This window comes from Ictidomys tridecemlineatus, chromosome 4 (assembly GCF_052094955.1).
Source record: "Ictidomys tridecemlineatus isolate mIctTri1 chromosome 4, mIctTri1.hap1, whole genome shotgun sequence".
NCBI classification, from domain to species: Eukaryota; Metazoa; Chordata; class Mammalia; order Rodentia; family Sciuridae; genus Ictidomys; species Ictidomys tridecemlineatus.
This window is the reverse complement of record NC_135480.1, coordinates 149,573,971-149,598,182: the sequence shown is the minus strand read 5'-3', so window position 1 is coordinate 149,598,182 and position 24,212 is coordinate 149,573,971. Positions and strand designations below refer to the sequence as shown.

The following is a 24,212-nucleotide window of genomic DNA, read 5'->3' as shown; positions in this document are numbered from 1 at the left end:
ATTATTTAACCTTTTATACCATTACTACTACTGGTATTGAAACATTCATTACATACTATAATTTGCTATTAGGAAAAAAAGGAATTCTTCTTTACCCTGCCCCAGTCTCTCCGGCTTTCAGTACTAGCAGATGGCATCTTTGCTTTCTTTTTACTCATCTTGAGTCTTTCACCAGCCTTTACAACCTCACTGGAATCAGTTTTACAGCAAGGACAATACCTTTAAAAGAAAAAAAAAGAACAAAGGAATTTTGATAATATCATATTAAGGCCAGTAACAGAATAATGGCCTTTCTAGGTTAGGATAAGTTTTAATATGTATTGGTTGGGGTACACTGAAGAGCTTCAGCTGCCATTAAACTTCTCAAAATATTTCCATGATTGGGCTGCTGTAAAAAAAGTATTCCTGTCATTCTTTTAGAGAACTTAAATATTTTAATGTTAAAAATCCTCAATTTCAGTTCAAAAGTCAAAGAAAATGATGAGATTTCAATGAAACCATGAACTCTAATCTCATCATTAATCCCAAGAAAAGAAATTATTCATTCAAAATTCTTATAATTAAAACAAAAATAAAAAGAATTGATGCTTCTGGATCAAACACTGACCTATACAACAGATATATCTCCCCTCAGGGAAGAGATGGTAGTATGGAATGGGATGGGGGTGGGGTGGATGTGGTGCAAAAAAAAAAATAGAGAAAGAGAAAGATTCTGGAGAAAAAGATTTACTAATATCTTACATGTAGAGTAGGGAAGAGGAAAAATAATCATCAAAGATGAGGTTTAGCTTTTGGTACGAATAAGTGGATAAGATGATAGTACTACTTACCAAAGACTGGGGAAGGGTTAGGATTTTTGGTGAAGTGTTTGTAAAAATCAAATCTCCATTTAGACTAATTTTGTGATGGTGGTCAAGTAGACAAATGGGCCCAGAAATATAAACTCAGGGGAGATTGGATTTCAAGACAAAAATTCAGAACTATTAGCTTGGTGTTTAAAGTTTTATGACTGAATGAGGTCATCTAGGAAGCAAGATGAAATAAGTGAGCAGTACTTTAGGTGAACTCCTGAAAGCTGGCAGGTAAGGGGAAAAGAAGAGACTAAAAAGGAAAGGTCAGTGAAGTAGATGAAAAATCAGGATCATATAACATCATAGAATCTATAAAAACAGAGTAACCAGTTGAGCAGTAAAGAGGACTGAGATGTGATCTCTGGGTTTGTAAACAGAAAATATATATAAATTCTACATAAGCATTCATAGGCGTAGTGGGAAGGAAAGCCAGACTGGAGTGCTGTGAAGTGTGAAATGGGAAGAAAGAAAATGAAAACAATTAGTAAGGATAGCTTTTCTATAAAGGGAGTAGGGAAGAGGGGAGACAGATGGAAATCCAGAGAAAAATGGAATCAAGAGAGGTTTTTGTTGAAGGCTCAGGAGCTAATGATGATGATCTAGTAACAGCAATTCAGTAGAGGAATTAATTGCAGGAATGAAGTTCCTGGAAAGCAAAAAGATATGTAGCTCTGAGGCCAGGTAGAAGGGTTTCCATTTTAGAGAATCAGGAACAAACTATACACTGAACAAGAGGAAAGAAAAATATGAGACTTTGGAAATAAGAGTTAGAAGCAAAGGTAAAATTTAGAGTATGACCATGCAAGCTAGAAGGTGACAGGAAGTTATATTCCTTTTCCCTTTCTCTCACCCCTCCAACCTCTGTCATAACACATAACACATAGCACAGCAACAGCCTTTTCAAACAGGCTAAGGAAAGAGCAAGGAATGGAGAACAATCTGTTCTTCATGTTGATACCAGTTATATGCTTGTGACATCAGTATTTCTACCTGTCATATCCTTTACTTAAAAACCCTCAATGACAGTAATATGGCACATAGTTTTTTTAAAAAAAGAAACAAAATTCCTCAGTATGGTATTAAAAAGTTCATTATTACTTTGGGCACATTTTCCCCAGTCTTTCTTCTAATCACTTTTTAAAATTGTATTTTAAAATTTCTTTTTAGTGGTGCTATATTTTTAATGCACAAAACATAATTGATCAATCTCACTCCCTAGTACCTTCCTTTTCACTCCCCATCTCCTTGTTTTATTCTACTGATCCCCCTTCTATTATTCTAATTACACATATGGCAAGACTCATTGTGGTATATTTATATATGGACATAGTATAATTTGGTAGTTTTTGTTCCCCAATACTTCTCCTTGTCTTCTTCTCTTTCCCTCTCAATCCCCTTTTTCTCCTCTATTGGTCTCCCTTCTATTTTCATACTTTTAAAAAATTCTTCTTTTATCCCTCTTTACAGTTTGCATATGAGAGAAAACATTTGACCTCCGAGTCTGGTTTATTTCACTCAGCATGATATTTTCCAGTTCTATCCATTTACAAGTATATGAAATAATTTTATTTTTCTTTATGGCCAAGTGAAACTTCATTGTATATATATATATATATATATATAACAATTTATTTATCCATTCATCTGTTGATGAGCACCTAGGTTAGTTTCATAATTCAGTTTCACAATTCATTGACTATTGTGAATTGTGCTGCTATATACATTGTTATAAATGTTATCATTTATAACTGCAGTATGCTGATTTTAGTTGGTTTTTGTTTTTATTTTATTTTGGATAAATACCAAGCAGTGGCATATCTAGGAAATATGGTGGTTCCCTTCCTAGTCTTTTGTGTAATCTTCATATTGCTTTCTAAAGAGGTACTAACTTTCAGTCTCACCAACAATGTATAAGTGTACTTTCCCCCCACATCCTCAACAGCAATTGTTATTTGTATTCTTGCCATTTTCAATGGTGATGAAGTCTCAGTGTAGTTTTGATTCACATTTCCCTGACTGCTAAGGATGTTGAACAATTTTTGACATTTCTTGGCCATTTGTATTTCTTCTTTTGAGAAATATCTGTTTTGATCATTAGCCCATTTATTGATTGGTTGTTTGTTTTTATTTGTCAAACCATTTAGATTCTGGCAAGCACACATGAAGCCCTGTTCTACTTACCAACTTCATAGGATTAGATAAAATCATCCATATATAGCATTTTTTTAGTGTAAAGCATATGAAATATATAATAATTATTAAGTATTATACTTTTGGTAGTTCAAATAGATATTTCATATTTGATTCTCTATAAAGCAAAAAACAAATCCTGATGATCATACCAGTATTCTTCTTCTGGGACTTTATCCAAAGGAGGAGTCAGGCAGTAAATATGATAGGCCATATTACATTCGTCACATAGAAGCTGCATGTTGGGTTCATGCTTCTCACCACATTTATGACAAGAGCATGTACGGCATTTCTTATCTGGGTCTCCACCACATAGGTCACATTCAGGGTCATTTTTCCCTTAAGAAAAAAAATTAAAGTAAGTCTTACCTTACAGTAATTTGTTCATCTATTAATCTCAAAGAAAAACTCATGGAAACAGTATACAACTTTTTTTTGGGGGGGGGGTACTGGGGATTGAATCCAGAGGTGCTTAATCACTGAGGCATGTCCCCAGGCCTTATTTATTTATTTTGAGATAGGGTCTTGCTAAGTTGCTTCGGGTCTTGTTAAATTGCTGAGGCTGGCCTTGAACTTATAATATTTCTGCTTCAGCTTCCCAAGCTGCTGGGATTACAAGTGTGTGCCAATGCACCCAGCTAGCATATACTTTTTTTTAAATCAAAGGAACCAAAAGGGATAATCAAATGTGAGAATTTAGAAATAAAAGCCTGAATCTCACCCTTGATTTACTGCATTAAAATTTTAAGGATGAGGCTCAAACATAATTCAGTAAAAATCCAATCACCTCCAAACATGATGATAATATTTACTTTTTATTTTTGCATATTCTTTTTCAGGGCTGGGGATTAAATCCAGGACATTGCAAATGTGACGCAAGTGCTTTACTACTGAACTACATCCTCGCATCATATACTTTTGCCTTAAAATTTTTCTTATAGCAGGGCATAAAGGCACATACATGTAATCTCAGTGATCTGAGAGGTTGAGTCGAGGACTGCAAGTTCAAGACCAGCCTTAGCAACTTAGTGAGACCCTATTTTGAAATGAAAAAAAAAAAAGTGCTGGAGATGTAGTTCAGTGGTATAGTGCTTGTTTAGCATACGTGAGGCCTTGGATTCAATATTCAGTACTACAAAAAATAAAAATAAAACCACCCCTCAAATTATATATACACTGACCCAGTTTCCCACAGATGCACCAGACCAACTAATGAACTCACAGGGCACAAGAGGGAAATATAATTCGTTAAACAAAGTAATTTAATAAATGGAACTGTTCAGTATTTCTTTTGGCCTATAGATGCAAAAAAAAAAATTACTGAGACATTGATTGCTCAGTGAACCAAGAAATCTTGAGAAACTCTGGGCAAAACCTTAGGTAAATACTTAATTGAATCCAAAGAGAGACAAGTTGATATGTGGGGTCTTTAATCCTCTTACAAAAAATTTTAAAATGTTCAGTATTGATAGTGTTATGAAGAAACTTGTATACCATTGGTGAGAAATGCATTTGAAAAATCATTTGATAATACTAAGAAAAACTTAAATTTTTTTCCATTGGAAGTTATTTCTTCTTTGTCATCCTAAAAGTAAATTTGTGTGGTCTACAGTTTTATATTTCCTCCAAGTTATCCACTTGTCAGTAAAAACAAATTTCCATAATATATAACACAATCTAAGTTCAAAAGAAAAATGCATACTTAAAAACTTTCCATCTGCAAATGAAATAGGATGCGCTCCGGGCTTCTCGATCTTGAAGATTTCATCTACAAATATTACTCTGCAGTCATTTAAAGTCCCTTCAGAACCTCTGTTTAAAAAAGGAAGAAAGATTAACTTGTACCAACAAAACCTAAACCATGTGCAAATAAAATTAGAAAAGAGTTTAGAAATTCACTGAATTTTACTCATGTACATATTGAGATTATACTATTCTAATTATTATGTACTATGGTTTCCAATTGTAGAAAGAGTCCAACAGTGATTATTTAATATTCATAGTTATAACTTTAGTGTAGAATCAGGAAAAAAAGGGCAGACTTCATTACTTAGGTTACTTGGAAAAAAGTAGCTATCTATAAATTTAGCTCAAAGAAAAGATTATTCTGTCAATTAAAATGAAAGATTTCAACATGTTTCTAATAAGAATAGTAAATTTCTAGGCAAAAATAAGATGACCTCGCCTCAAAAACAAAATCTTAAAATACAAAGCCATATTTTTCTGTCTCAGTTTATGTCTATTTGCATATGCTTCTTCAAGCTTCCTCCTACTACTGTGAATTTGTGCATTTCTCCTTTTTATAAGTCGGCTTTTGCTTTGTATTTCTGAAGACATATTATTAGATGCATACAGATTTAAGAATCCTAAATCACCTTATGAAATATGTCTCCTTCTCTAGAATCACATCATACTATGTTTTTCTTCCCCCCCCTTTTTTTTTGTTAGCATTTCCTTGGAGACTTTTCCCCCTCTTTTCACCTTCTTTAAAAAACTTTTAATATCAAAAACACACAAATGCAGAAAGCTACATAGACAAATAAAGAGTTAAACCAATTGTAAGGTGCATATCCTTTGTAAGCAGCCATCAGAGAAGTTAGAACTGTTAAGTACCTCTGAAACCCTAACAGGCCCCAACCAATGACATCTTCATATCATCCCATGAGTTATTTACTTTAATTTTCTTCATTCTTGTCACCTATCTCCCTAAGCCTATGTTTAGTTTTGCCTGGGTTTTACAAGTGTTAATATATAAATCCCAACACCATCACTCTCTTCCTTGCGTCAAATAATTTCTTAGACTTGATTTTGAAACTTACATTCCAGAAGCATAGCTGAAACAACTTTTATGGATCATCTGTATGTCCATATATTAGGAGTTGGATCTGGAGAAGAGATCAGAAAATCTTGGCCCACTGTGTTTTTGTAAATAAAATTTTATTGGAACCTAGCTATACCAACTTGATTATGCACCATCTATGGTTATTTCATGCTACAATGGCAGAGTTGAATAGTTTTGACAGAGAGCATTTAAGCATAAAAGTTAAGCTATTTACTGTTGTGCCCTATACAAAAAAATGAAAATGTCAACCCTTACACTAAAGTCTTCATCAGATTTAGGTTCATTTTTTGGTAAACTACGTTATAAGTCTCTTTCCAACTGGAAGTGGTAATTTTTCCCTCCATCATGACAAATACACACTGATGCTCAAGGCCTGGATTAATTCACTGGAGACTGGAAAATGTTGATATTTTAATTCTATTATTTCCTTTCTTATTTATTTGATGAATAATTTGAGAAATTTTAAAAAGAAACATTTTTTCAATATTTGGTGATCCACTGGTATAGCTCATATAGTATAGAGTTAAATGCTTATTTGGCATTTTTAAATAAATTACTTTTTTCTTTATATTAGTTTAACATAGCAAAATGTATAAAATGCATATGCTTAAAATAAATATTTAGAGTCTTTTTAAAAATTTGTTCTTTTTAGATTACATGATAATAGAATGTACTTTGACATATTATACATACACAGAGCATAACTTATTCTAATTAGAATCCCATTCTTGAGGTTATACATGACGTGGCATCTCACTAGTCATGTATTTATATATGAATATAGAAAAGTTCTGATTTATTCTAGCTTTCCATTCCCATCCTCCCTCCCTTTCCTTCATTTCCCTTTCAAGATCTATTTTCCCCATCCCCCTTATTGTGCATCAGCATCCACATATCAGAGACACCATTATATCTTTGGTTTTTTGAAGTTGGCTTATTTCACTTAGCTTGATAATCTCAGTTCCATCCATTTACAGGCAAATGCCATAACTTCATTCTTCTTTATGGCTGAATAGTATTCCATTGTGTATACTATTCTAGTAGGCTCAGGATCTCTGGTCGAATATCTAGGTCCTTGATCCACTTAAAACTGACTTGTGTGCAGGGCAAGAGATAGGGATTAAATTTCATTCTACTGCATATAAATTTCCGGTTTTCTCAGTATCATTTGTTGAAGAGGCTATCTTTTCTCCAATGTGTGCCTTTGTCCAAGATGAACTGGATTTATGTGGATTTGTCTCTGTGTCTTCTATTCTGTTCCACTGGTCTTCATGTCTCTTTTGGTGCCAATACCATGCCATTTTTGTTACAATAACCCTGTAGTGTAATTTCAGATCTGGTATTGTGACGACCCCTGCTTTGCTTAAGGATTGCTTTGGCTATTTTAGTATTTGGCAGTTTTTTAAAAACCAGTTCTCTAACAAGTTTTTGTACTGCTATAAACCCATGGCTTTAAAAATATTTGATGTGATTCAAACTACCATAATTATATTTTTCTTATTAATATTAAATTATTTCAACACTGGCCTACAGGAGCTTCCAGATGACTCCTACTCTATTGACAAGAACTTAGCAGCATTTGTAGATTTTATTGTTATTTGTATGACAAGATGTTCTAGGTTCACCTTGAACATTTTCTGTCTTCAATCTGGAGTCCCCATCTCCAAGATACCCTGGATTTTTTAAGTGCAAAATATATTTCAAGATCATAATCTGGCATTAGGAAAGCTTATTATGTCTCCATTATTACTGTTCATAGGTTTTTTCAGCATATGAAAGTATAAAATTTAAACAAACAGTACTACACACATTCAAACAAAATATGAGTTCATATTAACACTTTCTGTTCAAATTCAGCACTAAAGTGTTTTTGCATACATATATTCACACACACACATACACACACAACACTTTTTTTGAGGTATTCAGGAATATGTTTTTTTCTTCAATTAGAAAATCCTGGTTCTCAAGGACTTCAGGATGTCTAAATTAAAACAGCATATACCTTTTGCTTTATTTCACATGCAAGACATTCTTGCTGTTTGTCAATATAAAGTTTGAGCTTTTTGTACATTTTCCCATTTCTTACATTTGAAATATAGGTGGTTCTTTTCTTTTCCTGGTGGTGATATTGAGATCAAACCCAGGCCCTTGAGCATTCTAAGCAAGTGCTCTACTACTTAGCTGCACTCCAAACCCCCTATCCCTAGTTCTAAATATAGAAATATTTTAGCAAAGTGAAGCAGCGCAGGCCTGTAGTCCTAGAGACTCAGTAGGTCAGCCAGGAGGATCACAAGTTCAAGGCTGCCCTCAGCAACTTAGTAAGACCCTGTCACAAAATAAAAAAGGGCTGGGGAATTAGCTCAGTGATAAAGCACTCTTGGATTCAATCCCCAGCATGTATATATAAAAATAAATAAATAAATAAATAAATAAATGTTTATCATAATTCTTTATGTCAAATTCTCTTTAGTTATCTTGGTTGTCTAAAGCTAGTTCCCTAGAAGATTTCTCAGGTAGAGTTGATAAAAACAATATCCCCCTAGTTCCTACAAGTTAGATTTGTCTGCAGTCATATACTATAAGACTAATTTGGCTACAGTTAAAATCTTTGCCTCTCTTTTTAATTTTTTTAAAATATTTTTTAATTGTAGATGGATACAATACCTTTATTTTATTTATTTATATGTGGGGCTGAGGATTGAACTCAGTGTCTCACTGGGCAATACCTCCACTACTGAGCTACAACCCCAACCTCTTGGCTCTCCTTTTCTTGACTCATGCCTGTCTTTCTGGGAAGCTTCATTGTCAGCAAGGATTTTATCCTGTTCCTAAAATTTTCTATTTCTCTTGTAACTTTGTATGGAATTTGATATACTTTCTTTTTTGTTTTTATAAAATAAACCTTCTGAAACTTTAGAGGCTGTGATTTCATCTAGCTTTTTATTAGTTCACAGCAATATAACTCGCTTTTTTGGGGGAGAAGAATTCAAAACTGACAACTAAAATCTAACCTAATAGAAATTAAAACATTGGGCAACCCCTGTTGGGTTCCCTCTATCCCTGTGAGAGTTCTGTCTCTTTTCTTCTCACTTGAATAAATCCTACTCTTTTATGCTAAATAAATAAATACACCCCTGAGGGTGGTGGCAGTGGCTGTAATAGGGCATATGAGAAACTTCTGGGGTGATGAAAATATTCTTGATTACAATGGTAGCATGGGATATTAATTTCTCAATGTTCACTCAACTATATATACACTTAAAATAAGTATTTACAATCATGCCACAGTATCTGCAAAGGACTAATCCCAATGCCCTCCATACCAAAATCTGCAGATATTCAAATCCCTCATATAAAATTAAAATGTTACATTTTTATTTGCATATCACACACATCCTCCTGTATATGTCTTTTGTAATACTTAATACTATGAAAATGCTAAGTAAATAGTCACTGCACTGTATTAATTGGGAATAATGATTTAAAAATTTTCATGTTCAATACAGATAAACTTTAAAATAAGTAAGTGTGTGTATATTTTGGATCTATGGTTGGCAAAAACCATGGGTGTAGAACTCCTGGATAAAGAAAGTCAACGATATATTGGATATAAACTATACTCAAAAGTGACTTAAAAAAAAAAAAAAGACACTATGCTCCAGAGGTTGAGGTGGGAGGATGGCATGTGTGAAGACAGCCTCAGCTAGCACCTTATAAAGACCTTGTCTCATAATAAAAATCAAAAGGCGGGCAGAATCTGGGCATGTGATAAGAGTGTCTCTATGTTTAAACCCTTATTTTCTGCAGTCTCCTCTCCTGGCTCTACTCTCCTCCTGTTCTAACTGGACCCTTTTTTCCTTTGTCTCAATTTTTCTTGATCTATTCAATTTGGATTCTACACTCGTTTCTTTTCAATATGAGTCTCTATCCTGGAATAGAGCTCTAGTTCATTTCATATTTAAAGAGTTTATAGGACTGTAACCCCTGCAGACCTGACTGCAAATTGTTTGTACTTATCTGAATTGGAATGCACACTTGTCTAGCTTTAGCTGCTGTGTTAGTTAATTATTGCTTAAGTCAATGTTACCAACCTACAATAAAATTTACCCCAATTTCCAAGGGTCAGGAATTTGGGAACAGCTTAACTGGGAAATTTATGGCTTAAGGTCTTTCATGAAGTTGCAGTCAAGCTGTTGGCCAAGGTTACAGTCTTACCTAAAGACTGTACTGGGGGAATAGCCTCATGAACATGTAGTTGACTCATCCCAGAAGAAGTGATCCAAGAGACAGTCCAAAATGGAAGTCATTTATTTACAACCTAACCCCAAGGTGGTATACTATCACTTCTGCCTTATTCTACTGGTAACATAGAGTCAGTGTAGTAAAATACAGGAGGGAAATATATGAGGGTAAGAACCAGAAAGCAGGAACAAGAGGGTCATCCTGAAAGACTGTTCCCATAACTGCTACTCTCTAATTAGATATTGATTTATTATTATTTTGGAGTTCTTCAAATCATCACACATCCAAGAGCTACTGATATTGCAGTATCTCTACTGATATTGCAGGCTTTTTGTTCATCGCACCAACTACTTTGGGATTCATGGGGAATAAAACACCACCCCATTTTATTGTAGATGTTGCCCATGAGCTTTTAGTTGCTTTGTTTTTATATGGAAATTTGAGGAGTTTTAAAGTCCATGCTGTTATTTTCCTAGAACCCCAATTATCCTTTTCTTTTTAATTTCTATGACTATATATTTGAGAACTGTTTCTTATAAGCAGCATATGGGGTTTTTGCTTTAATCTAGTTTATTGATCTTTGGTTTTAACTGGAATATTAATATCACATGTAGTAAGTTTAATGGTTGATAGAGGTAGGTTTGTTTCTGCCACTTTACTATATATTTTCTATTCTGTTTCTTTTAGTCTCAATTACCCTCTTTCAGATTAATTTAATATTTCATTTCCACTATAATGAATCCACTTAAATTTTAGTGGTTGTCCAGAAACTAGACTTTGCAAACCTACATATCAATGTATTAGGTAAGATTTAGTCTCTTGTTTGCTGCAGCCAAGCAGTTTGCAAACTAAGGGACCATCATGTATTTGTGAAGCCTCTCTACAGGTGGTCCCAAATCCTAATGTTTGCTTTCTAAGATTGCTAAAAATTCCACTCTTTTTTACTTACATTTTTAGCCTCCTGCCTAGCAGAAATTCAATACCTGGCAAAGTCCAAAGGTGAAAATATGCTATATGCTTGAAGCATCCCAAATATCTGCCAAAAGCTCTGATTTTTTTGTGCCCACCCTGCTTCCATTTGTTCTCAATTAGGTTTTTCACCGGATTCAGAATTAGATTCCACAGGACAAAACACAATCACAAAGCAGCTGCCTCCTAAGGTTATTCCTTCTCCAGTCAGTTACAATAGTTTTCTTTGACACTTTGCTGCCCTCTGATAACTATTTGATTTGGCTGCTCTAGTTGTTTTAGCTAAGAGTGCTGATCTACTGCCAGCCATCCCACCCTACCTGGAAGCATAAGCCTTCCATGCACTTTTTTAAGTGATCCCATAATTGTCACAAAAACCAATAGTTTCAAAGCTTAAAATTGCCTTTTCACATATTTCTCATTTTAGTTTAACTTAAGGCTTATCTAGACATCTATTTTCTATACACATAACTGATGGAGTCATAAAATATTCAAAACATACAAATAAACAATTCGTTCCCTCAAGAAATATACACTTAATTACTGGTCTAGTAAAATAGTAATTGTAAAACATTTTTTAATATTTTGCCAAAAAAGAAGTTGACTGGAAATGGCACAATCTAACAAAAACCCCCAAATAGAGCTGCACACCCAAACAAGCATTACTTAAGATACTATGTAAGTTAACAAAATAAGATATCTAAGAAGGACTCTCAAATAAAAGGCCATCAAAAAGGTCTCTTATTGTTAAAGATAAATGGGCAGGGCTGGGTTGTGGCTCAGTGGCGAAGCACTTGCCTAGCATAAGTGAGGCACTGGGTTCAATCCTTAGTATCACATTAAAAAATAAATATATAAATAACAAAGCTTTTTTTTTTTTTCTTTTAAAGACTACATGTAAAAAAAAGATAAATGGGAAATAAACTACCTTGAAGATGAAGAAAGTATTAATATTACTACTAAGTATATGGAGAAAAAAGCATCCTCCAAGGATTGAACCAAGTCTAGGATCCATAAAGTTTCAAAGGTCTGAATTCATCCTGTGTTATCTAAAAAAATTCAAGCAGAGAATTTAAATTGAAGTTAAAAGGCACTGCCAAAGGACTAGTAGAAGCAAACTCAAATCTCTATAAAAATTCAATTTGGTCAGTTCAATACCCATTTTAAGATAAAATTTGATTTCAGAGATATTAAAATATGGGGAAAAAACTCTTCTCAGAATCTATGAAATTCTGTATTTATTGAGAATCCATTGTAACAAGTCCTTAGAACAGGGCCTGACACACAGCAGCCAAAAAGTAAAAAAATAATAATAAAGGCATTGATGGTACACAGGACAGACAAAATATGGGCCCCAAAGGAGTCCTTGTTCTAGTCCCAGGAAGCTATGAATGTTACCTTACTTGGCAAAAGGACTTTGCAGGTATAATTAAGGGCCATGAAATGAGATTATCCAGATAGGCGCAATATAATCACAAGGGGTCTTAAAAGTAGAAGGGGAAAAGGAAGTATAAGAGCTCTAAAGGAAATTTGACTACAAAATAATGGGCAGGAAGTGGCTGTCTTTAAAGATGGAGAAAGCAGATCATAGGCCAAGGAACACAGGAGGCCTATAAAGCTAGAAAAAAAAGGGAAAACAAAACAAAACACCCAAAACCCTAACCAGATTCTCCTTTAGTATCTCCAAAAATGAGTAAATTCTTGGTGACACTTTGATTTTTGCCCTCAAGAATGCCAACTCAAGAATGCCAACCTCTAGAACTAAGTTGTATTGTATATGCCATGAAATTTGTGGTAATTTGATACAGCACCAAAAGAAACTAACACAAATGATATAAGAGACAAATAAATGTCTGGTGATAATAAATACCATTTAAAAAAAAAAAAGGAGAATTGAAGTAATCCAGGACTGATACATAGGGAATCTAGAAGACCACTCTGAAGTAATATTTAAGCAGAGATTTGAAATACAATGAGCAGCCCAGGAAGACAATAAGACAAAGTCCTGAGGTGTGGGCATGTTTACATGATTAAGCAACTCTTGGAGGGCAGCATGCTAGGGTACAATGAACTTTGACTTGATACCTTCATATGGACATAAAATACATATTCTGTAAGAACATTCATTGATGATAATATTACTTAAGAAATTCTGTGATAAATAGATATGAAAAAATTTAGTACATAGTTTAATGTAATAAATCTTATAATAATGTCTGAAAACAAGTATAGCTACAGTTTTAGTAAGACTGAATACATTTTCTTGCTATACGATACGACTACTGCTTTATTTGTGAACATTTAACTATTACAATTTTATGTGGTATTTAATACTCTACATATTACAATAATAGTAAACAAATTATTTTGTAAATATTATTTAAACCACAAAATGTGTTGTGAATTTTCTCCAGAATTAAAATAAAAACAGAAAACAACTTAAAAATACAATTTGTTAACTAGAATTAGACAGTTCAAGTATATTCACTTTTTGATACTCACAAATTAAAAACAGAAACAAGCATGAACAAATTCCAAGTTCCCTTATCAAATCTCCAAAACAGATTAAAAATCATGTCCTGTATTTGTTTCTTTCTTTATACCTTCAATACAAAAGAGGGGATTAAAGCTGAAGGTTAATCTTTGCAAAAGTCTAACAAAATTGATCAATCTCACTCAAAAAGACGCAAACTAATTTTTCAGGGATAAAAAAGAAATATTACAAGAGATACTGCACATATTAAAAACATGTCGCTAACAAATTTTAAAATTCAGATACAGATTATCAGAAAATTAAATTCTAGTTCAAGAACAAAAAATATGAGTGGTCCTATAATCATTACAGAAATTGGATTAATCACAAAAACCTTCCCCAAAGAAAACTCAGCCCTAGGACTTTATTGAAGAGTTCTACTCAATACTGAAGAATGCAAAATATACTACAAAACAAAAAAGGTATATTCCACATTATTTTATGAACTACCATAATCCATACAGATGAGTTAGAAAAATTTATATGCAAATTTACTTAATACAAATGTAAAATCTTACTCCAGATATTGTGAAACCAAATCTAGGAAAGCTTGTCTTTAAAACAAAAACAAAACAACAACAACAAAAAAAACTAAAATCAAACACTATGATTTCTGATGAAATTTTAAAAATTCTTTTGGTAATAAGGAAAAAAAAGATGTTATGTACTGAAGGGCCCACTACTAAATAGGATGAGGAAGAAACCAAATAAAGGACAAATCAAAATGTCATAATTCAATGATTATAATCATAAACATTTCAAAACAATCTACGTGTAAATTTTAATCTTATTTGTAGTCCTATAAACCAGTAAAAGAAAAGATGACTGGAAAATTCAAACTCCAAGTACACAGAGCTAAGAACATTTAAGACCTACCTGAAGAACAAAGTAGGATGACATGGGTAATAAAATAGCAACTTTATGATCTCTGGGAATGGAAGTTTCTTACGCAAGATACAGAGAGTAAAGCATAAGGACAAATTTTCTTGATTTTTGAAACCTCAAGTACATTAAAATTGAGAAAATTACTATTCAAACATTATAAGGAGAAAAAAGTCAGAGTTGAAAAGAATATTTTTGTCACATAAACTGAAATGATCTAGTATCCACACCTGGAATTCCTAAAAACCAAAACAGACTATCTAGCAACAAAGAAATCCAACAAGTTTTGGAGCTGGATGGTCAAAAAAGATATCCAAACTGCCAATACACAAACAAAACTCCATTAGCTAATGAAATGTGAACTAAAGCCACAAAGAGATACTATTTTACTGTACACTCACTTAATTAGCAGAAACTGAAGTTTGACAAAATTAAGTGTTAATATGAATGCAGCACAATGGAAACTCTCATACTGGTGCAAAACTGTAACCTGACATAGTCACTTAAATATTTGGTTCTATTTACTAAAGATGCACAGGTTCTATAATCCAACAATACTACTTCTAGCATGTTGCATCCTAGAGTAAATAATGCACATATGCACAATGACACAGGTTCAAGAATGTCATGGCAGCACACTTGTAACAAGCCTAAATTATCAACAACAGAATGCTTTATATTTTCATGCTAATTATTTATCCATTCTTACCTGTGAAGGGAAAAGATGTTTCATGAAAAAAAAAAAAATCCCACACACAAGCCACACTGTCTACTTTTTTGGCTCTTATGTTTCTAACACTTTCAGTAAAAACTTGTATGATGGGAAAATAATAATTTACAGGATCATGTTTTTTACTGTTGGAATAGTTATCCCAATCATTGTATTAAGCTAGTATTTGCCTTTCCATCGTTTCCACCAAAATGTAGATCTAGTCTCCAAAGCCACAGTATTCCCCCAGAATCATTTGGAGATACATTTTTAATACTCAGTTTTGTTTTTCAGTTCAGTGCTTTGAGTTTTGTTATCTCCTCCTTTGTATACACATGCTTTTTAAAATATCCTACTTTCAAGTACATTATAAGGTTCCCAACACAGCTGATTTATTTAGGTGGTTTCTCCTTCTTAATGATTCATGTCCATATAAGAATTTAAAGTTGTTTAGAATTCTGTAACTGAATTAAATACTTCATCACTCTTATGTTTCTGTAGAAACTTCTGAAATCTGTTTTCAATGAAAACCGCTTTGATCCTTAGCATCACAAATAATAAAATATAAGCTTTTTTAACACATCCTAACATTCTTCTTCCTTATCTCGGGAATCAGCAAAGTTTTTATATAAAAGGCCAGACAGTCTAAGCTCAGATGCTCTCAGTTGAAACTATTCAACAATGCTGTTTTGCATGAACCAGCCAGAGATAATACATAAATCAATGGGCATTGCTGGGTTCCAACAGAACTTTATTTACAAAAGCAGGCAGTTAGTGGGCTACAGTTTACTTACCCTTGCTGAACATTTTTAGTCATAAGCAGATGTTTGCTCCCAGATTTGTCACCTTAACTTACTAACCAGTTAACTAGAACTTGACAAAAACATGTTTATTTTTTTTCCTTATGTAAGAAAACTGTCAGTGCCATTCTAAAATACTCAATGCTCAATACAACAAATTGAAGAATTCATTATCAAGAAAAGAACTGCATAAAAATGAACATAGAAGGGACTACAGTTGTGGCTCAGTGTTAGAACACTTGCCTAGCATGTATGAGGCACAGGGTTTTAATCCTCAGCACCACTTAAAATTAAATAAAATAAAGGTATTGTGTCCACCTACAACCAAAAAAATATGTTTTAAAAAATGAATATAGAAGGATGCTTAAACATTATTTGTGGTAAAGCACTGGAAACAGTTAATATATTTTATTTGTGGTTATCTGAAACAATGCAGAGTGCTTCATTATGTGACGAGGTAAACCTTTAAAGTATTTCTTACAGAATTAATGATGCAAATATCTGAATGGTTTGGTATTTTAGGTAACTTTTTGTATTTTGAATTCTCTTCATTAAGTTGGCTAAATTCCTTAAATTGAAGGAAAATTCTGGTTAGTGTTGGAAGTCTAGCAGATACCTATTAGGTAGTCATCTATTGTTATTATATCATCTTAGCTATTAAGATGCTTATGTATATTTTGTTTCATTTATAAGAATCTTGTGTATAAGTAAGGATTTTTCTAATGAGATACTCAGTTATGTCCATCATTCCTCCAAATATCTCTAACCTTAAAATGGAGATAGTGATTTAAGACATTCTTAATAAAAATTCTCAAGATATTCTCTTATAGTAAGGAAATTTCCATCTTTCATAAATTATACCTTTAAAAAAAAACAAGGAACATGTGCTTTATACCTAAAATTTACATTCCTTAATTCAGTAACTAAGTAGCATGTGAAGAGAATCTTACCCTAGGAAGATTTTCACACGAAGTTCTTTTTTGGTCCTTGAGATTGTCTTCAATGTGGTAATTTCTGCATCATACCAAAATCCTCTTTTTCCTGGATTTTCTACATTGTAATTAACCATTACTACATCACCAACGTTTAGTTCGTTCCATTTCAAAATAGTTCTAGCTCGTGGCCGAAGATTCTGGACGTTCATTTCTAGAGTACCACTTTCTGGGTACCTGAGGAGAAAGAGGGGGAAAAAAAAACACAGAACACAGCCTATGATAATCACCAAAGATGACTAAACAATTTGCAACAATTAGAAAAACTTAAGAGTTGATAGTCTAGGAGAATAAGTAACACAGGTTGCAACATCTTTAAATAGAGGGCATATTTTGATGACCTCTCACCTGTACTGTGATACATACCTACAGGCTGGTTTCTTAAGTGTGAGCATGAACCCTCACTCCTCAGCCTTGTTACACCTTGAAGATGCAGGTGTCTTCATGGCTTACAGTATGCCAACCAACCACTATCGTATCTACTTTGAGGGGGCTATGTTACTATTTATGTAACATCTATTTAGTCAAATATTACCATTATAAACTGAATATTATGAATGAGAGTATGTATTCTTCTTAATGACACTTAAATGACATCCAGTCATGATTTTAATTACCACAGCAAAACAATTCTTATTAAAATCTTAGGAAGATATTATTAGCTGGAGAGTAGGAGGTGTGAGAGTGATAAACACAAACTCTTGCTTCACATTTTTTAATCCAAGTTTAAGAATTATCTTAATAGGCTTAGATGTTGGCCTCTTCCTGATATTGGAACCAAGTCATTGAGTTCTGTCATTTGCCTTCTGCATAATAAAAAAACAGAGCCTAGCATGCTCCAACAGCCTTAACTTACTCAGGAAGAGAAAATTCTAGTTCTTCAACATGGCTAGCTTTCTAGTAATGTTTAAAAATAAAACCAAAAGTCCAGAAATTTATATGTAAAAGATTGTGTAAAAGTATTCTAGAAGAACTTGGCTTTATTTCCTTCTATAGTTTTAGAAGGGTCTTCAATTTTAGGCCTAATTTATTGATATCATCAGGCCAAAGACAGTCCACAGTGGTTTCTGTAAAATTAAGAACTTTTGCCTTTATATATTATTAGGTAGTAGAGGGACAAAAAACAAACAACCAACCAACCAACAACAAAAAAAAACCCAAGTAACATCTAACCCTGCTCTTAAAAAATTCAATCTATTAAGATAGATCAAAGTGCTATAGCAGTGGTTCTCAAAGTATGGTCTACAGATCAGCAGCATCAACACCAACTGGATATGTGTTAGAAAGGCATATATGGGGCTCCTTTTCATACTTGAGTCAGAAATTCTGGCAATGAAGCCTATTAATATACTTTTAAAATCAGTGGTTCTAATGCATGTTCAAGTTTGAGAACTTAATATGCTATAGGAACATAAGAGTAATTAAATATTATATATCCCAAGGGGCAACACTGTCAGAGTAAAAACTAAGTTAACTAGGAGTTAAAAGATTTCTTCCCTAAGTATTCTGTTCAGTATGAAAGTGGGTCTGAAGTTGGTAGAAGCTCTAGCAGCTAATCTTTATTCCTCCAATCAAACAAGGACTATGCAAGTCTAGAACTGACAGTGTAATGAATAATTTATAATAAGTGATACTATTTCTGTATGGAATCTTTAATCAAGTCTCTAAGTATTAATTAATAGGGGAGGGACAGGGATTGCAGGATTGGCAGAGGGCCTCAAAGATTATCTGGTTCATTTTCCAGTGGATTAATCTATGCCATAATTCCTTTCAACAAGCCTTCCAAACATCAGTCTCTGCTTAGATAATAAATTATTATTTTTAATTTTTCTAAATTTATTCTCAGATAATAAATTATGAAGGCTTTTTTTGGGGGGGGGGAATTCTGTTAAGGGCTTGGTTGATGACCTGATATGAGGGCATTTTTAACCCTAAGAAAAGCCATGCTGTCTTCACAAAGTTCTGACACAGGAAAGATAGGACACTTAATGAAGCAAAGATAAGCTTTTGCAACTTACTCTACATTTTAGTTCCATGAAGAAATTTCTCCACATCAGACTTAATATTTGACAGTTTAAATCTATCATCTTCAATCACCTCCTCTAATTAAAACATTGGTTTTAGTGAATTTTTTTCAACTCACAACAAGATTTGAACCCATTTATCATTCTGGTGTCTTCAGCCAAAGTATGTTCTATTTTCAACCTGTCTATGTTTACATTCCTAGTTATGCTTCTTGCTACTGTGTATCCTTGGGAAAGTTACTAAACTTCTGTAAGTATTCATCATCTAAAAAATGTAACTAATGGTAATTGCACTTCTTATGGTGGTTTTGAGAACTAAAGCCAGAAAACCTTTGTAGTGCTTAAAACAGAACATGAAGAAAATATCAGTTGTACTGTTCATTTTGTCATTATAACATAGGAATAATCCTGAAGGAAATAATAAGGAACCTGACAAGTACAAAGTCATGTCCATATTTCACTCTTCTCCCTATTTTTTTTAAAAAAATATTTTTTAGTTGTTGATGGACTTTTATTTTGTTTACTTGTATGTAATGTTAAGAATCAAACCCAGTGCCTCACACATGCTAGACAAGTGCTCTACCACTGAGCTACAACCCCAACTTCTCTTCTCCCTATTTCAATCCTACTTTTTTATGGTCAAACTAAATCTAAAGTTTTTAGCCCAGCATTTGGTATTTATATGTTCATATTGTTTCATGTAACTTGATCAGAAAATAACCAATATTTTTCTCAGCCTGTAAAATGAAGGGAAGCTTTATCTTAAGGTTTCACTGATTCTAAAGTTATGGTTTTGTTGTCAGCTTCAATATTCTTAAGGCCAAATGAGAAGAAAAACTATTTTAGATGAGATTCATTTTTCAGCTATATAATAAAGGTTGTAATTTGACACAATGATATTGTCATCATCCTATGTTTTAAAAACAATGTAGTAACAAACCATGTTTCAATGGCAAAAAAAAAAAAGAAAAAGAAAGTTCTCCATTTGAGTCTGTCAAAACTAGAATGGAGATACTCTGAACAAAATAGAACTAGAAAAAAGTTTTTAAATTATATTTAAAATCATGTTTATGTGGAGATAAAGAAAACACGTCATCTCATACACAAGAACAAGGGAATTTCTGTTTACAATGTCAAAAGAGAATAATGTAGATTATATGTGTATATACTCTATGTACACATACATACCTAAGATATGTCACAAAAATGAAGTGCATATTTTCTAATTCTAGACAGAGAGATGCTAGGTTAATTGGTATATTAAAACAAAACAAACAAAAAAAAAAAACAAGGAACAGACACCATAAAACTACTTTAACAAAGTTAGGAACGTGTCAAATGCTCAAATATTACCTAATATTAATGTTATTCTTTCCCTGGACATCTTCATCTACACATATCTTAACATTTGTATAATGACAACTTTGAAACTCTGATACTTTTCAGAGCCAGGTGCACTGGCACATGCTTGTAATCCCAGTGACTGAGGCTGAGACTAGAAGGTTGCAAGTTAGAGACCAGCCTCAGCAACTTGGCAAGGCCATTAGCAACTTAGTGAGACCGTCTCCAAAAAAAAAAAAAAAAGCGGGGGGGGGGGGGGGAGATGGGGATGTGGCTCAGCAGTTAGGCACCTTGGGTTCTAATCCATGGTACTAAAACAAACAATAACAGAAAGGAGGAGGGGGAGAGAGGGGGAGGGATTTTTTTTAGTTGTTGATAAACCTTTATTTATATATATATATGCAGTGCTAAGAACTGAACCCAGTGCCTCACATAGACTAGGCAAGCGCTTTACCACTGAGCCACAACCTCAGCCCTCACATTCCTATTTCTAACTATACCTCTAACCCAGAAGTCCCAGAAGCATCCCAAAGGAATTCCCCTACCCCATAATCTGCTGATGCTTAGTTTTAAGTCTCTAGTAGCAACCCTTCAGGCTCTCAGAAACTAAGGAGTTTTCCCCAATTTCTCTTACAATGCCTCCATCCAGTTACTAAGTTCTCCATTATATATTCTTTTGATATTAATTTACTGTAATGCTATAATCTTAGTTAAGATCTGCATTTCTCAGATAATTGCCAAGGCCCAACATATCTCTTTACTTTTAAAGATCACAACCTCCAATCCTTATCTTATTCCTGCCAAAGTGAAGATTCTAAAACACAGATCTACTTAAGACATTTTGTCAAGTTTGATAACAATCTATTGATAGGCTAGAAAAAGCAGGTATTCTCCTATAAAGCTGAGAGAAATGAAAAGTGGTAATTGACCCCTTGTGGAGGGGACTCTGGCAATAGCCAGAATTTTGCCTATACATATGTCTTCTGACCCAGGAATTCTACTTTTAGAAATCCACCCCAACATAAATAACAAAAATCTTCACAAAGAGACATATAAAAGTCTATTTTATAACTGCACTATTTGTAATAATGGGACTAGAAACAATCAAACGTCCACAATAGGAAACCATTTAAGATAACATGGTACACTTATATAAAGGAATGTTATGTTCCTATAAAAAAAGAAGGAGGAATATATGCTCTAGAACGACTTCTAGGCTATATTAACTCAACAAAGCAAGGAACAGATCAGTAGTGCGCTATTTTCTATCTAGTATATGAATATGTAAATGCAAATATTTGCTAGAAATGGAGTATGTTTCTTTTGCTCTGCTTTGTTGTTGGAGATTTAACTATAAACCATGTAATGTTTCACATAATTATAAAACAAACCAAATAAAAAATGTGAGAAGTTCCTAAAAACCAAAAGGAAAAAAAAATGTACACAAATGGTGACTTCACTACACTGCGAAAACTGTGACAAGTTATTTGAAAACATAATAAGTTGACTATATAGCCCAAATGAGATATTTCCTAAGGACAAAACAAAATTTGAAAAGGCAACCTTTCAGTAATCACATCATTTGTGGTAGTAGTACTGTTAGTCTGAAACTACCATGTGAATAGGATAAAGCAAATTAATGGTATATTAGGAACCATGATTGTGAGGGTCAAAGATAACATAAAATTTAAGATATTAAATTATAGTCCTCTAATTCTAAATTTCATTGTAAATATCAATAGAAACCCATAGTATATTTCCTGGTTTTATCCAATGAAAAAACCTAGACACATGCCCAAATAAGTATCAATGAGCAGTTTAAACTGTGTTCTAAATATAATTTCTTACTAAAAACAACTGGAGATCCTTGAGGAAATGGCTGAACCCAGGCCTCTGGCATCCTCTTGTACCTGAATACAAAAAAGCACTCAAAGATTATGTTAGGTTCAACCTGAAGAAGCCTTCATATGCCAAAGTGGGGACAATTTGGGCACCCAAAATTAGATTAAAACTGTGTTAAAATCTACTTAGTTTTACTACTTAAAAGCAAAAACCCTCAATCTGAAAACTGAAAAAGGTAGTGACACCTAATGGAGTGACATAAAACATGTTTAATCCCTCAAACAACAAATTGTGACATGGTATGAAAAATGGTTTACCAGCGCAGCTCATGAAAGATATTATTAGGGGTTTGTCACCCTGGTACTCACTGCCTATCACATACCAAAATTGTCAGGTTCCTGGAAATAGGTTCAGCATAATCATATTAAAAAATCTAAGTTACCAAATATCAAGGCCAAAGGCCAAACACATTAGATCTTTTAAGACAGCAGTCTCTCGGATCTGATATGTTTACTCTTTCCTGAAAACTCTAGAAAAAATTCTTTTAGCTATTTTTTCAGACGAATGTTTCAGGAAGCAGATATTAAGATGAAGGTGACCCTATGAAAGAAAAGGAGAAACTAGAACTAGGAAATAAAAGCCCTTAAACTGATGACCATCAGTTGTGCTGAAAGGACAGGAAAGGAGTATGTTGGGCAAGAAAAGTTAGAGTATAGTACAACTCAACAAATTCTTGGCTAACCCAATGCTGAACTCAGGTGTAGAAATTAACCACTGAGGGCAGGGGTTGTGTAGCTCAGTGGTAGAGCTCTTGCCCCGCATGCATGAGGCACTGGGTTCGATCCTCAGCACCACATAAAAATAAAGACATTGTGTCCATCTACAAATAAAAATTTAAAAAGAAAGAAAGAAAGAAATTAACCACAGAATTCCACCACGGGCAGAAATTGCCAGGCAAAGAAGCCTTGTCACAACTGGTCACTAACTGAGGGATTCCAGGAAAGATCATAATCTTGGCGAAAAAGCTGCAGATCTTCAAAGTGCTATGGTTAAAGGTTATCAGCTAAATCAACTCCTTGCAATTGGTCAGTAAAAATTCTTTCTTGAAGGGAGATCTAAGCAGTGTACCCAACCAAGGCCACTAAAGCCATACATTACGCTATTAATGAATGAAAACGATGTTAAGATCTGGGGCTTTCTTCAAAGTAATCAATGATGCTCAGAAATGTTGGTATAAATAATACAAAATTGGCCATGGGTTCATTATAGGCAATGGGTTCATTATATTGTTCTTTCATGTGTTTAAAGATTTCTATAACAAAAACAAAGTAAAATGCTACAAATTAAAATCCAAATACTAGCTAGAAACAAAAGGTTCTCTCCATCTTTTGAAGAGTTGTACCATATGCATGCAAAATTCAAAAGATAACACTCAAAGCTTACAATAAAGACAGTCTCTTGTCCCAGCCCACCACACTCACTGACTTCTGTTCCCCAGAGGCAATCACTTTCAATTCTTAGCTACCTCTTAATTACCTACATATCTTTAAATAGCATGCTTATAATTTTTGAACTGTTACTCTACCCATTTCTCATATCCAGTTCACTTGCCTCCAACCTCCTGATCTTTACAATTACTAACATGTACAAGGAACTCTAAGTAGTTACATATATTTACAATAACCCTTATAACACAGATAGAAGTCATTGTATCCCCATTTTCCAGAAAAAAATACAAAAATTAAATAACTTATTCAGATAATAGGGAGGGAGGAGAAGAGACATGGTTCAAACCGATGATCTGGCTCTGTACTCTGTACTCTTAACAAGAGTTGACAAACTTTAACTTGCTCTGAAGCACATTATACAAACTATGTAGTTTGTAAAACAAAACAAAAAAATCAGTATTTTTCTTAACATGTTGACTAAACAGTATTCACAGTTAAGCAATGAAATATTCTTTAATCACATTTCTTTCATAGTTTTGCTTTC

General features: G+C 33.5%; 1 protein-coding gene across 3 annotated transcripts in view; it reads right to left on the bottom strand.

Moving 5' to 3' along the window:
* Positions 1-24,212, bottom strand: part of Uhrf2 (ubiquitin like with PHD and ring finger domains 2) — an 80,030-nt gene that overhangs the window by 24,333 nt on the left and 31,485 nt on the right. For all 3 annotated transcript variants that reach the window (XM_078047620.1, XM_005327969.4, XM_021728185.3), the window contains 4 exons: positions 16,972-17,190; positions 4,744-4,853; positions 3,194-3,380; positions 96-219 (listed from right to left, as the gene is read on the bottom strand). In XM_078047620.1, the coding sequence (XP_077903746.1) occupies positions 96-219; positions 3,194-3,380; positions 4,744-4,853; positions 16,972-17,190 (640 nt within the window). The remainder of the gene's footprint in view (positions 1-95; positions 220-3,193; positions 3,381-4,743; positions 4,854-16,971; positions 17,191-24,212) is intronic.